At 39.7% G+C, this 14,593-nt stretch overlaps 1 protein-coding gene across 2 annotated transcripts in view; it reads right to left on the minus strand.

Moving 5' to 3' along the window:
• Positions 1–2,099: 2,099 nt before the first annotated feature.
• Positions 2,100–14,593, minus strand: part of SLC24A2 (solute carrier family 24 member 2) — a 114,005-nt gene continuing 101,511 nt past the window's right edge. For both annotated transcript variants that reach the window (XM_017730598.1, XM_008630854.2), the window contains exons 7-9: positions 11,728–11,817; positions 11,134–11,300; positions 2,100–9,104 (exon numbers count right to left, since the gene is read on the minus strand). In XM_017730598.1, coding sequence (XP_017586087.1) covers positions 8,855–9,104; positions 11,134–11,300; positions 11,728–11,817 — 507 coding nt within the window. In that variant the 3' untranslated portion in view covers positions 2,100–8,854. The remainder of the gene's footprint in view (positions 9,105–11,133; positions 11,301–11,727; positions 11,818–14,593) is intronic.

The following is a 14,593-nucleotide window of genomic DNA, read 5'->3' on the forward strand; positions in this document are numbered from 1 at the left end:
CCAATTAGACTATGAAGAAAAAAGTCTATAAAAGAGTTTGTAAAATAATTAAATAAATCAATCTTGCTGCACAATTCCTGCCTGTTGGATCTTCTCTCCTCCCTACGGCTGCGGGATACAGTAATACCTGTTCTTCAGCTCTGACACAGCCCCACTACAGGCAATCCTCCAGTACAGCAGAACCAGCACATGCAGTTTCACACATTTTTATCAGCAGTTAGTGGAAAGTTGTAGCTGATGGCTGGTATTTACTCGCCATTGCTGGTGGACAGGCGATAAGTGTTTGGAAGCAACCCAAAGGTTTGTGGGACACTTCTTGTTCATTCAGAGTTTCATTCACTGTAAAACTATTGCTCAAACATCCTATTTGGTGTGCTTTAAACTTACAGGATGCTGGTAACTTCTCTGCCGATCCTCATATTTAGCTAATAAGAAATGGTTCAGTTTGGGTTTGATGCCTCAGAAGCAATACTGTAGATTTACAACTAATTGCTAGTACCTCATCATCATGTGAAAAAATCCTCCCTTATCCACAACATATATATGATGTGCAAACTGTGATGTGAAAATTTGCATAAATAAGAGATGAAGGGATGACAAAACATCTCTTCAGGGCTAAAATCTGTAGTCTAGCTCTCTGTACTCTTTGAAAGTTTCTGGCACAAACATTTATTTCTCTGAGATATGTGTTGACGGAAAAGGAACTCTTTGTTTAAAAGGGAAATTCTGAAGTCTTTCCAGGGAAGGAAAGTTTTAACTCAGCTTTAACATGCACATTGCTTTTCTCCTTGTCAATAAACAATCGAAATGCAACTATTTGTAAAGGAAAAAAGTAACAATGAACCGTTTTTTCAGCACTACAGATAAGGCAGTGAAGTACTTGCTTGTGGACACTTGGCAAGGCAACTTGCCTTCATTCCCCCAGGCAGGATTGCGGTGGATATATAGTATGTTTTTCTTTTCTCCCTGCTCACCCCAGTCATATACCACCAAGGTCTGCTGTGGTACTGAAGGACTTAAAATCCTGTACTGTACAAAAGTCACTGAACTTGAGGAAGGGATCAAATGTTAGCAAGCAGTAGGGTAAGAAAACACACACCCATAGAGCAAAGCTATGAACACTTCTGTGTGTACGTATGCATGTTCACTTCTCAGATAAAGCCTAAATGTCTTTTTACAAACTCTCTATCTCCAATCTAAATTTCAAAACATCCCACATGTGCCTTTGTGACTTGGAGCCTACACCAGCTCTGTTTTTTGTAGGATGTGTTTGACCTTGTTTTTTGTTGTTTGGCAGGCATGAATGTCTCAGGACAATCACCATTCTCAACTGCTAGGCTATCAGCAAATTTCTTTTGTTTCCAATCTAAAATTTTAAGGCTCTAGTATGGTTAAAGATGAATGAAAAATCTCTCTCCTGAGCTCCCACCTTCAGCGTTGGCACTATGCCTCACAAAAACCACCTTACTTCACTGTGGAGGATGACTTCTTGGGGCTACTATGGGAGAAATACTAAGTAATAATGTCCACTTTTTGTAATTTGTGAAGATGTAAAGTTGGGTTGATTATGGGCAAATTTTAGTATTATTGACTTTCTTTTGCTGTCATTTGTTGAAGATCATTCTTTTATTTAAATACATCATTCACCCAAGGACAGACTTAAAAAAAAAGAAAAAGCCTAGCTGGTAAGGACAACAGACTGTGCAGCCTGGTGATTAAACAAGGTGTCAAAGTAAAGAATGCGAATTAAAACATCTTGTGATCAAATGTATCAGTAAAGAAACCTAAGGGAACTTGATCCTGAATGGAACGACACGGCTCCAGACATACACAACTCCAGGTAGTTTGAACTCACATTGGGCTGTAGAAGAAAAATCCTTGTCTAACAAAATTTTAAGCTCACTGAAAGACACGCAATTTCCTTACTCTCTGTATACACAGAAGGTACCACTGGGACATGACAAGAGGCAAGCAGTGCAGCTTGAACACTGATAATGACAAGCAGCACTGCAGATCATCTCTGAACCCGGAGAAAGTAGTTAGAATACTATTTTCAGAGTAACAGCAAACCCAAGACCATTAAGACAAAAGATACTGAGCAAATTGACACACTCTCTTTTTATTAGTATTTATTGTTGTTATTGTTATTCACACTTAGACAACTCAATTACATAAAGTGATTTGTATGAAGAACTCTGTGTTAATATGGTAAGGTGAGAAAGTGTACACGCCACAGTGAAACATTCTGTAGATACAGTGAAGTAGGACCTTGATAGAAGGGATTATTTCCAAGAGCCCATGTACAAATAAAGGTAACTTTCATACTATATACAAACTTATATTCACAGAGAAAATGCTGATTTAGAGATACAAGAGTTTCATCTAGTGAATAATGATCCATACACTTAAACACAGGAGAAAAACTGCAATTTTCAGGGGGTTGCCTGGACTTGCAAAATATAAAATACATGGCAATGTATTTTTACTTTTAAAGTTTGAAATGAGTACAGATGGGGGACTTCAGATTTTTCTTACAATAGGTTGAAACTGAGAGATGATAAGAGTATGAAAACTACAAAGTGAAACAAACATGCTAAAAAAGCTTTATTACAAAAATAGCATCTGATTGTCAGTTATAACACACTACTATTTTCACATGACAATACCATGTCCTGATCTTGCCATCTTAAGTGACAGAAATAATTTTAATTTATGTAAGTCAACTCCCCAGAGTCAGGACTGCAAGATTAAAACTGCAACAGAGATCTTGATAATGGAAATGAACACAAGTGAAATCCTTTGGCATTACTTAATTATTATAAGGGATTAAAATGAATTATTGATTTCTACTGGATAACCTGACCCTGGAAACTTTTTGGAGAAGCAACTCAGTTCTTATAAACTTACTAAAACATAAGGAGCTTCCTTTACTGTGATCTCAGTGGGAGAAAACATCAGAGTAGCAGAATGATTTAATTGCTTCATTGGGCCTGACTCTGCGAGCATCGTATTCCTTCTCCTGGGGTGAACAAGGGTAGCAGGATTGAGTCCCTGCTGCAAAGGTAGTGTGCAGCATTTTGTACAGCCCCACAGGAAAACTCAAGAGTATGAGGAGCAAACTCCCCCTGACTTACTGACAGCATCACTAAGGCAAAACCAGATCCTGCTTTACTGTACATTTATTTGTCAGTATTTTACATTATACTTTAAACAGAGACATGGAATTGATTTTTTACTTTAAAATTAATGATCCCCTTATTTAGAAACCCCATACTAGTCTTCTGGGTTTTTTATGGCTTCTTTTTGCATTAAGACAACTATGTGACATAAAATAAAAATAAAAAAAAATAGTAAAGTGCACGATCTTTAAAAATGTACAAATTTCATTGTTGGGATTGGTTTTGTATTTGATGAGGGGTGAATTTACAATAAATCTACATGAATGTACAGTTCATTTACCAATCTTGAATGACTCAGTCTTGTCCTGGGCTGTTTCACTTATGGCTCATGTAGGAACGATACGGCCAGTTCTGTGTCTGGCCTATCCACACTCCGAGGGATTACATGGCTTCTAGTCTGGGGCTGACCTACGCCTGGCTGGCTGGGGCATGGGCTCAGTGCCATGCTAATGTGACGACATGACTTCTGGAGAAGACACAGCTTGCAGCTGGTCAGGCAGAGCACGGGCAGGGGAACGCTCAAACTGTCTGCACCCATCCAGGCAGACAAGCCCTGGGATGCTGCACACTGACACCTAGCAAGACACTGCAGACCTACAGGATGGCCTGCCTGAACTACAGGGCTGTGAGCCGTATGTGACTTCTGTATTTGATGGGTGCACTGTATTGCAGAACTTCAATTTGGAAGTGACTCATCCCAGTTCCAATGGAAATGACGGGTATCTCAATACCGATATTCCTGTAACTGATGGCAACAGACCCAAGAAGGATAATTTTAACATCAACCACAAATGAAACCCATGGCTGTTGGAGGACTGGAGCAGTATTCTTCTCCACACTTTTGAGTGCAAACTATCCCATTTGATAACCTCAAAATCACTTTCTGCAAGTATTTTTCCGTGTGCTAATTCTTTAACTATAATAATAAAAAGAATTGCCTGCTCAAACCGTGCCTCTTTCTCAGTTAGTTGTGTCATTGTTATTTACAAGAGGTAAAATTGTTTCCAAGAATACAAGTGAATGTAATTTATCTCTTTGTACATAGCTCCCAGGACAAATAGGTTTGTTATGTAACTGCATTTATGAAACATGGGAACCTAAGAGAAAAGTCTCTATCTTGTCCAGGTTAATGGCAGAACTCTTCTACATTTCATTGGGCCAGTTCTTAGAGAAGGGATTATTTCCTTGTTATAAATAAATAAAACCATCTGATACAGACTCATACTTGACTCAGAACATAAGTTATATGGACCACAAGATGCTATTTTAAGGAATTACTGCTGAAAGACTAGTAATTAAAAAACATTGTATATCCCCTTTTTTGAAAAATATGTAATGAAGTAAAAGACAACCAGAGAAATAATCCCTTAAAAAACACCCAAACATTAATAATATTCCTAAGTATCTATTTTTTCACAGTACTTGGATTAACTACATGTTTAACTTACCACTTTGTGGACCTTCATATCCACACACAACAGTACCATGAGTGACAGTGACCATAAACTACTTCAGAGTAGTATATGTGGAAATTATATGGTAGGTTCATTGTCATTACAAACAAATGACAGCTAGATAAGATTGCTTGTCACCCACCGTGCTTTATGCTTCATGAAGTTTATGCAGTCAGCCACAGCAACTGGATACATAAGCAGAAGCATACAGACACAAGAGCCTGTCTGCACTATAAGAAAGCACTAGCTTTCAGTAAAATAGTTAATTTAAAATACATAGAGCTTTGCTGAAAGATCTTTCCATGTCTACATGTAGTTCTTAAGGAGAGAATCGTCACACCACACTTTTAATCACACTTTTATAGCTTTTACCAGATTGTGACCAGGGTGGCTTCTGCAGAGGGAAAGCAGAGAATAGTTGTAGAACTCCGGTAGTATTTTTTACCAATGGGGCCCATTCTCATATTTATTTTCAATGAAGTTAGTGCAGAAAACCTTTAAAACTGGCTACATTCTGAACCATGATCCTATTCCAATGCTACCGGAAATCCCTTCCAAAAATTGTGTTCAACATTGGTTCTGTTCAGAGATGATGGTGCCACAGAGAGTTGGTTATTTAATCTGAAACTGCATTCTTATCGTACTTACTGTGTTGCCAAGCTGGTGTCCTGAAAGTGCTAAGCTAGAACAGGATCTTTATCATAATGCACATTTTTCATTTGCACTTTGTAAGGATTATGCAGACACCAGTACAATTGAGTAAGTGAGCACAGGCATACAGGCAGGTGGAAGAGGCTTCAACACCAACCAGCTCGCTGTAGAATTTGGGCAGTGTGAAGGACCAGATCCCTAGTGAAGTCATTCAGAACTTTGACTGAAGAAAATAGAAACTGAACTTTGGCTTCTAGGTGTGAAATGTTGAGAAGAGTTCATGATCCCACACTGAAGTAATTATGAACCATGAGAAACACTTCATGCTGGGAAATTTGCTGTCATTGTAAAATAGGAATGTTGTAACAAGTGTGTGCATTTCTGGCAGCATTGAGCCTGGACAACTCACTGACATCCCGTCACTGGGTTGGAGCAGCTTTTGGCTGTTCTCTCAGCATTCCAGTTTAAGATTGAATTCCTTCTGCACAGGGCAAGGGACTAAGCTTCTCCCTCCATCCTACTCCTCTACCAGCCAGCAGAGCTGTTGTCTTGTAATCAAAGAGCACACCAGCATCCAAATGTCCATGAACAGTTTACCCCAGCAGTAGAAAGCTGCCTTGGCAAGTATAAACATTGTTCACAGACAGCCTCCACAGGAAGCACCACACAACTGAAATCTGTCCTGCTACCTCTGGATCTGAGATACCACTGGCACAGTTATTCAGCCATTTGAAAAATGGTCTGCCCTACAGATGCAAAGCAGTGGGAGCCATGATGTGTCTTCTTCTGGAGGAGAAAAAGCTATTTTTAATATCTTCCAAGATAAATATGTGATAGGGACAAACAGACATGGGAAAGAAATGAGATACATTTTAAAACAGGATAGAAATGCCATTACAGGATACTAGTATTTAATGGTATACATAAAGGTCTGCCTATAAGCTGTCGATGCCAGTTACTCTCTACTGCCTACCTGCCCTCAGTGTGGCAGCAGTCTCTGCTGCTGATGCCCTCACTTTGCAGAGTGCACCAGAGTGCTCTTACAGCTCTGAAGGTCAGATAGGAGTTTTTCTTTTCCAGTGTAGGAGTTGTTACACCATGGTGGCATGAAGTTAAAAAAAAAAGAAAAATTGTACTGAACAGAGATTGTTCTGGTCTGGTTTCTTGATTTGAAATGTCAGAGCAGTGAATCTGGGCATTGCAGTATTTTTTAAGTGCCCACATACACAGCCATTCCTTTAGATCACTCCTCTGATTCTGCTTACTTGGGAAAGGCTTGCCTGTTTTGATCACTGTCATCAGAAACAAAAGCATTTGGTGACTCCTCTGGAATAGACTGTACTGTGGAGTCAGCTCTGTATTTTGAGACTCAAGTTTCAGTGGAGGTCAGAATTTGGGTTATAGATTTTGCTTTAGGTTGCTGTTCCTGTCAGTAGAGGGCATCGCAGTTATGTCTATCCACCTACCTTTCCAGTGTACACCCGTAGGAACAAATGTTAAAGAGGTGGGCAGGCAGCACTACCATTAAGACAGGTAAGGACTCTGGACCAGTGAAGGATCTTGAATACAAAGACAAGTTTTTGCTCACAATGTGAGAAGCTCACTCTAAAAAGCATTAAGAAGTAAGAGATGTTGCTTGTGGTATGGTTAAAATCAAATACTGATTCTGCATGTAGCTAGGACTTAATACCTTAGGACAATATATGAGTAGCAGACATTGCAACTCCTAGTATCCTTCCTTTATTTCATTAATATCTCACTTTTTTCTTCATGATATCACATGATATTAATATTCCTAATATGAATTTTGTACTGTTTTCTCTACCACTGTTTTCTGTCAAGTCCTTACTTTCTAACCATACACCATTACATACGAACACATATAACAGGAGTAACAGTAAAGGACAAAGGGGATGAGTGAGAAACAAACAGCATGAAGCAGAGAAAAACAGACAAGACAAAATGTGCTGAGCCTTCTGTTACACAGATGTGAGCATGGCATTGCCACTGTGAGCACAATACATTTATGAAACAATGCTGAAACAGGTCACAGAAATGCACTGAAACTTCATGAACTCTTAATTGCACAAAAGACTTGAACAAACAAATGATGATTATCTGAAATAATTTCTTAACATTCATTCCAGTCTAAACTACAGAAAGATGGACATTAATTGCTTTCTCCCTTCTTGGCTTTTTTTTTTTGCTCAAGGTTTGGACCTTCTCCTTCTGTCAGTATCTCAGAAAATGGATGTTGCATTTTCACTGCTTCCTGAGTTTCTTTAGACATGTACACTTCCAGCAACACTGAGAATTTTCATGTAAGTTTCCTGCAGCTCCACTGTATTTAAATTGCGTTTCTCCTACCTAGTTTCAAGATTTATAATAGCAAATGTGAACTGCCCCAGCTTTATACAACAGCTGGGGATCTCTTCCAGCAATAACTATATGTAGCTGTGAAGGTCCTTACACTCCAAGTAATAGTGAAAGCCTGTAAAATATATATTCACTTAGCAATTAGGCTGCCACTTTATAACTACTTCTATATTCTGTATGAAATACTATGCATAAGCAAATTAGCCTTTTTATTCTGGCATGAAAAGGCAAACTCATAATCATAACAGCATCTGAAAGCCGTTGGTACTGTTGATATTGCTGCTTTAGAAAAAATAGTGTGTTCACATAGCTGTATGATGTCACTGCATGCTGCGTTGCTATTAGAGAAGAAAGATTATCCCCATTCTGGTCTTTGCATGAGAATGCAATGAAAATCTGCACCAGTTACAAAACGGTCAGGCATCATGGCTCCTTCAGTGCCAGAGACAGAGTTTCTGGAACCTGAAGGGTTTTGCAAGATGTAAAAAACTACCATTAACATCCTGCTGATTGCCTTTACAGACCTGTGATGCAGATGATCAAAACACTGATGAATTCCCTGGCTTTGCTGAAATCATATCATACAAATCCACTTACACGAAGAGACGTACAAGCTCTTCCCTGTTTGTGACTCATCGCTTCATGTATGCTTTCCACTCAGGAGTTTCAGCAGGCTATTGGAAAAATCCTGTACCAGGGTGTGTGGGGGGTGGTGCCTCCACAAAGTTAATATCAGCATTCCCCTTAGAAGAGGAGAGCTTTAAGAACTGAGCACACTGTGTGTCTGTGCATACTACTACAGAGAATGAGAAGTCTGCAGGTGTGTACCGCAGGCAGAGGAGAAGCAGTAACTTTCGCTGTTGCCATGCGTACGTAGTGTGTCCATTACTGAGCAGCGAGGATGTTCTGCAGCAAAGAAACCCTCGGTGCACCTGGACTCAGCCCTTCATGCGTAACTGCACTGTCCACAGCAGTCGTTCTTCAGCTCTGAGATGAACCTTTTGTATCCTTTTCTTTCTTTCACTCTTTTAAAATTGAGGAAGAGGAAATTTACAGATCCATGGGTTATTCCCACTGAAGCTTTCCATTGTGTTTTGGTTTTTTTTCTGTTTCGTTTTGACATATTTATCTTTTCTTTAATATAGGTTTTGTTTCGATTTTTCTTTTTCTTTTGTCAAGAAACAGCACTTTCCACTAGATGGAGACAGGACACTGGATCACTTTGTCCTCCAGGAGGACACTGACAATCAGGAACACAAAATAAAGCCCAAACATGAGGAAACCCAGGATTTTATTCATCCTCCACTTGCAGGAAGCAATGGATAGGATGACAAAGAGCAGCATGATGAAGAGGAGGACAATTGCACAGAACAGGCCATTGCTGCTGACTGTCACTGGGGTGAAGCTGTTAACCACAGCATACAGGAGCCATGGAAGAGGAAGGCTGTTAAGAAACAGAAAAATTAATTTAAAACATTGTGGAAGTCCAGAAGGGAGCACTAGGAGTTTTCTGGAGACAATTCAAAACACAACCAAAGGCTTCCTGCATAAAGTGAGGCAGGAAGAGTTTCAACTCTTCTAATATTTTCATAAATATAAATTGTAAGCTTTCTCATGGTTCTTGGGGAGAATACATGGGATTTTTGCCCCCCACTCTTCCACCAATTATACTGGGGAATTATATTTCCCTTGGCTGGCAAATCACCTGGCATTCTGTCTGTGAAGAGGAAAATCCCTTTCATTTGTTTCTAGATTTCACACCATCTGCAGAAGAAGCTATTTGCACTCTTTACAAGAGCCTGTCTGACAGGAGGGTAAGTTGCATAAAAACATGTCCTTGCCATGAAGAACCAGCACTCTGCAAGGCACTGCCTGCAAAATTTAGCCCTTAAATGTCTTTGTCCCCATTTACTGTATAAACCTCTGTTAAAACTGTGAACTTCAATTGAACTTCAGTTTAATTTCTATTTCTGTGTTTGCTGTCATTGCATTTCTCATTTCTCATGCCACAGAAGGAGACAATATCCCTCTGCAAGTTGTCAAGCTGAAATAAATATTTAAGACACTGATTGGAGCTTAGCAGGCTTAGAAAGCATGAAGTGAGTTGTCAGAAGCTCACAACATTAAAACTTTCAATAAGCAGTTCAGGAGAGAATAATTTATTACAGCTGCTGTACTAACTACACCAGTCTACAGCTCAGTTGTGCCATTTCTGCTGTAAACATAGCAGACTGGTGCAGGACAAAACCATTTCCACTGGCAGGAAGACTAAACATTTTTTAAAAAGTAAGAAAGCACTGCAAAGAGAAAGAATTTTGTAATGCACCCTCTGTATTCCAAGTTGGAGGACGTGGTTTTCATATATTTTACAGGTTTGTTGCGTATAGGTATTTCAAAGACTTCATGCTTCTGAATTAACAGAAAAGTGGCCAAGTTTTCCTACCATATCTAAAGGTACTGGCATTAGCTAACAGATAAGAAGGTATTTACTATCCATTCTAACTTCTGTAGCCTTTTTACACCTTTGTGCAGTTGCTGGTATTTTTTACCTGTGAAAACCAGGATCTCCTCTACAACCAGGCTGTTTGGCGCTGTGACTATGACTAGACATGTTCTTCTGTTTGTGTGTGACAGCAAGAATCAACCAAAGATGGAGAAATTGAAAGTATATACATGATTCTCAGTATCTCCACCCTGTGTTGAAGATGGGAATGTGGGAACAAAGAATTTATCTGTGTGTTTCCTGCACATTTTTGAAATGCTGAGGCATAGATTACACTGTTTCTGAACCTGATCTACCTTGACCTCAAAAGATCAAAAAAGGATTTGAATTACAACATCATGCCACAAATCATTACCCTAGAGCTGCCATGAAGCAGTGAAGTGTAAACAGTAAACTTCTGCACAATCTCATGTAGCTTCACATTGTCAGAGCTATTGAAAGGGTCCTTTTTGTTAACAGAGAATTGGTTTGTAATTTGGGATTTGCCAGGTATAGAAAAAAAAATTAATCACATGTCAACAGCAGCCTAAATGAGTTACACAAGACAATGACTTTCTGTTGTTATTATAGCAAATGTTGAATACTGCAATGAATTGTTCCTGATCATCATTTATAAAGAAAGCTCTAGTATAAGCACAATGAGTGGTAGCAGAAAGCAAACAGCAACCTCATAAAAGCATAAAAAGCTTTGAAATTCCTTTTTGGAACAATGCTCTTGCACAATTTTAAAGTGCAATTCACTTGCCTAGGCCTTTCTGTAATATATAAAAGCAGGGATTAGGCAACAAATTTACACCATTTCTTCATGCAGGTATGTATAAACTTCACAGCACTTGCCACAGTAACATCTGCTGCATATTTGCATCACTCTCCTTTTTAAAGATTGCTGCTTGTGGGCAATACCACACCAATGTGCTAAGAACAAAAGACTTGTTTAAAATAGACACTATTTTTTTGGTGTAGAACTTACCCCACTGTGATGTCAAATATGTTGCTTCCAACGGAACTGGATACGGCCATGTCCCCCAGACCTTTGCGTGCTACAATAACACTGGTAATAAGGTCAGGAATGGATGTGCCAGCAGCTAGAATAGTCAATCCCATGATTTCTTCAGTAATACCAATGGTCTCTCCAACCTGGAAGGGTTGAGGTAAACAAAAGGTAAACAAAAACAGAAAAAAGTGTCCTGTAGTGAAGAAATGTTTTCAGCTGCCCTGGACTTGCCACTAGCTTGGAGAGTACCAGGCGAGATCTGATAAATACTAGTTTCCACAGACTTCCCGATGTATCAGGAGAGAGATAAGACAGTCAAATAGAAGCATAAGGTATTGACAAGCAGTTGCTGATGGTTGTGATGTTTTAAGAATGATTAAGTCCTGTGGTCAGGTGAACCACCACTCTGAACTATTTTCCATTTAGTGAGTATTGATTGGCATCCATGGCTACAGCTGCCAAAATAAAGTAGCACCCAGCATGAGCTAGATGGACTCTGTGTCTAAACGATCTTTTACAGTGCAAAGCATAATGCAGGGCTTTTATTTTGTACCAGTATCACCTCCTTACCTGGTGTGCCCACCAGACCATCAAGTAGGAAAAGAATGCAATCCAGCTGATAGAGCCAAAAAACGTGATAGGAAAAAATTTTCTTGATGTCTGAAACAGAAACAAGGAGAAACTGTGAAAACCTGTATTGAAGGGTGACATGCCATACTCTTAATTGCTTCTCAATATGAGAGTGGCTTCTCATTTTTTCTGATGGCCTGTTCTGAGCAACTGTTCTGATCATCATCAGATGATCAAAATACATGTCAAGAAAGGTAAGAAATGGATGCCCTGACATTGGTATATACTTACCTATGCCTCATTCTTCCAATTGCTTCAGTCATAAAATAAGACCTCCTAAGAACTTGTATGATGAATGGCAAATTTTGGGTTGTCATTTTTGTCATAATTTTTTATGATGCAGTTTGCATATGGGTTTAATTCACTAGTGGTTTGACTTCTAAATTTATCAATAATTTCATGCTTATTCAGAATGAACGTTTTCAAACTGCTTCAACAGGTGCCTATATCTTTCCTTCCTACATTAGTAACTTTTTGCAACAAATTTCACAGTCAGTATAACAAAGATTGCCCTATGACAGAGCTAAAAACATGCACACCTAAAATATATTATGGCATTGTTTTGGTTTGACGCTGGTTAGGTGCCAAACACCACGAATAAAACAAGGTGAAATGAGGATTATTGAGGAAAATGGAAAAACTTCAAGGCAAAACAGGTCCACACTTAAACAGTTATAGTATGAAGAAGATTTATTACTAACAAAATAATAAGAAATTAAAGCAAACTCCCAGAACACCTTTCTCTTCCAGTACCACCCTCTTTCCACCAACCCACACAATGGAAACAAATGCGGGGCTTGATCAGTGTTTCATTTCTTAGAGTCTTTCTTTATGTTTAAGGAAAGGAGTTTCTTCTGCTGTGCCATGGGATCCTTCCCACAGGAGACAGTTCTCTGTGAACTTCTCTAGCATGGTTCCAACTTTTGCAAACAACAGTCTGCCCGGAATCTGCTGCAGTGAAAAAAAATATCCCTCCCACGAATCTTGCCATCTTTCCCCACTGCCATCATGGGTCATAAATAACATGGGGTTTAGTCTTTTAAGGATGAGCTATTCCAGCCTGAAAGTAAAGGCTCTCTTCTTCAATCTCTAGAAGTCTTTTACCACATCTATATACTCTGGCATGAGTATTTTTCATGAACTACACGTGGATTTCTACATCCCCACATGTACCTCATCTTATGAATTATAGGGAAAACAAATTGCTGTATTAGTCTTCACCACGGCTTGCAAGGGGAATTTTCAGCTCCGGCACTGGGAGCGCCTGCTCTCCTTCCCTTCTGTTACTGACCCTGGCGCCTCCATGTTGGGTTCGTCTCACATGATCTCACTTTTCCTTTCTCTCTGACCTGGAAGAAATCTGGTGCCTGTAAGTTGTGGCTAAGAAGTTGATCTTGTCTCTTGTCCGGGCTCCGCATTGGGGAAAATTCAGCATGTCTCTCGTTGCCAGCTGCATGATGTTTTTACTTGGTTCGACGTGAGCCACACTGGTTGCATGGAAGGGGCCTGCCGGGCCCAGAAGCCACGCCGCGAGGTTCCGGCTGCGCTGTTGCTTAACCCTGTTGCTGGTCACGGCTGCCTGTGGAGCCGGGATGGCTTTCCCTGGCGGCTCGGCCCCGCGTCACCGTGCTGGGGGAAGGCCTCGGGTCTGCTTCGGGATGGGACCCAGGGGCCCCCAACCTTCGCCACCCCAAGTGGGGGGGAAACAGGAACAGAAAGAACTTCCCGTGCTTGCTCTTCCTTTAAACATGTAAATTGCAGAGGCAGTACCAGCTTTTTCATTTGTTTAGCAACTTGTCCATCGAACTAAGTTTAAACTACCACAGGCATTTAGTCTTCTTGTGAAAACTACTCGCTTTCTCAATAGAAGATATGTTAAGCACATATTTTTAATGCTTCACTTTGTAGAGAAATTCGTTATAAAAACATGCAAAACATACTGTCAGGGCCTTCAATGAATTAAAAACTGTATATAATACCGAAGTAACTTAATTTTCATTTTCACAGTCTCCCTTACTAGTGTCAGATTTTTAACAGATAGTGTTCTTGCAGCCAATGAATGGGTTCTATGCAGATTAATGATTTATTTTGGTTTCTCTTCTTTCCAGTCTTTTGCATTTTCCATATTTCTTACTGACTAACTGAATCTATGTAAAAAAAGAGGTCAAGTTAATACTAAAGGAAGGAAACAAAACTGCAGTACTGCACCAGGCAAACACTACCTAAATCAGTATTTAAAATTAAATTTTTCCTATGAATGAATTCTACCAGTCTTTCTTTATGGTCATTGACCTTCTGAACGCAGATCTTACCCAGATGATTTCTGACATGTGACTAGCAGAGTCCTACAAATTTTCATGAATAACCAGTAGAACTGCCTGTGGAAATAAGTTAGACCAGTCTGAATGCCTGTTTCAGCTGCAGCTCAGCCCTGCACTACTTCCTCCTGTTCAGTCCTCACTAAATTCACTTCCACTCCAGAGTTTTTGTGCCCCCTTTCATTGGAGGTCATGCCCCTGCTGCACCAGGAGGCTCACAAGACTGTGGATCATTTCTAGATGATGTGGGAGTAGACAGGATTGCAGGGCTTTCCCTGAATGTGACTTTTGGAGAGAAAATACCATTTGTTCTGATTAAGTTCTTCAAGCCATAATAAACACTTCTTTTTTAGGGAGTTTACAGAGCTGCACAGACAGCTTTTCTTACATAACAAACTCAACAGGCATTTATATGGAACAGTTTCCCATTTAGGAACTGATGAGCATGAAACCACAGGGTGGCTGTAGACCAAGAGATGATCAGTGTA

This window comes from Corvus brachyrhynchos, unplaced genomic scaffold (assembly GCF_000691975.1).
Source record: "Corvus brachyrhynchos isolate BGI_N302 unplaced genomic scaffold, ASM69197v1 scaffold93, whole genome shotgun sequence".
NCBI classification, from domain to species: Eukaryota; Metazoa; Chordata; class Aves; order Passeriformes; family Corvidae; genus Corvus; species Corvus brachyrhynchos.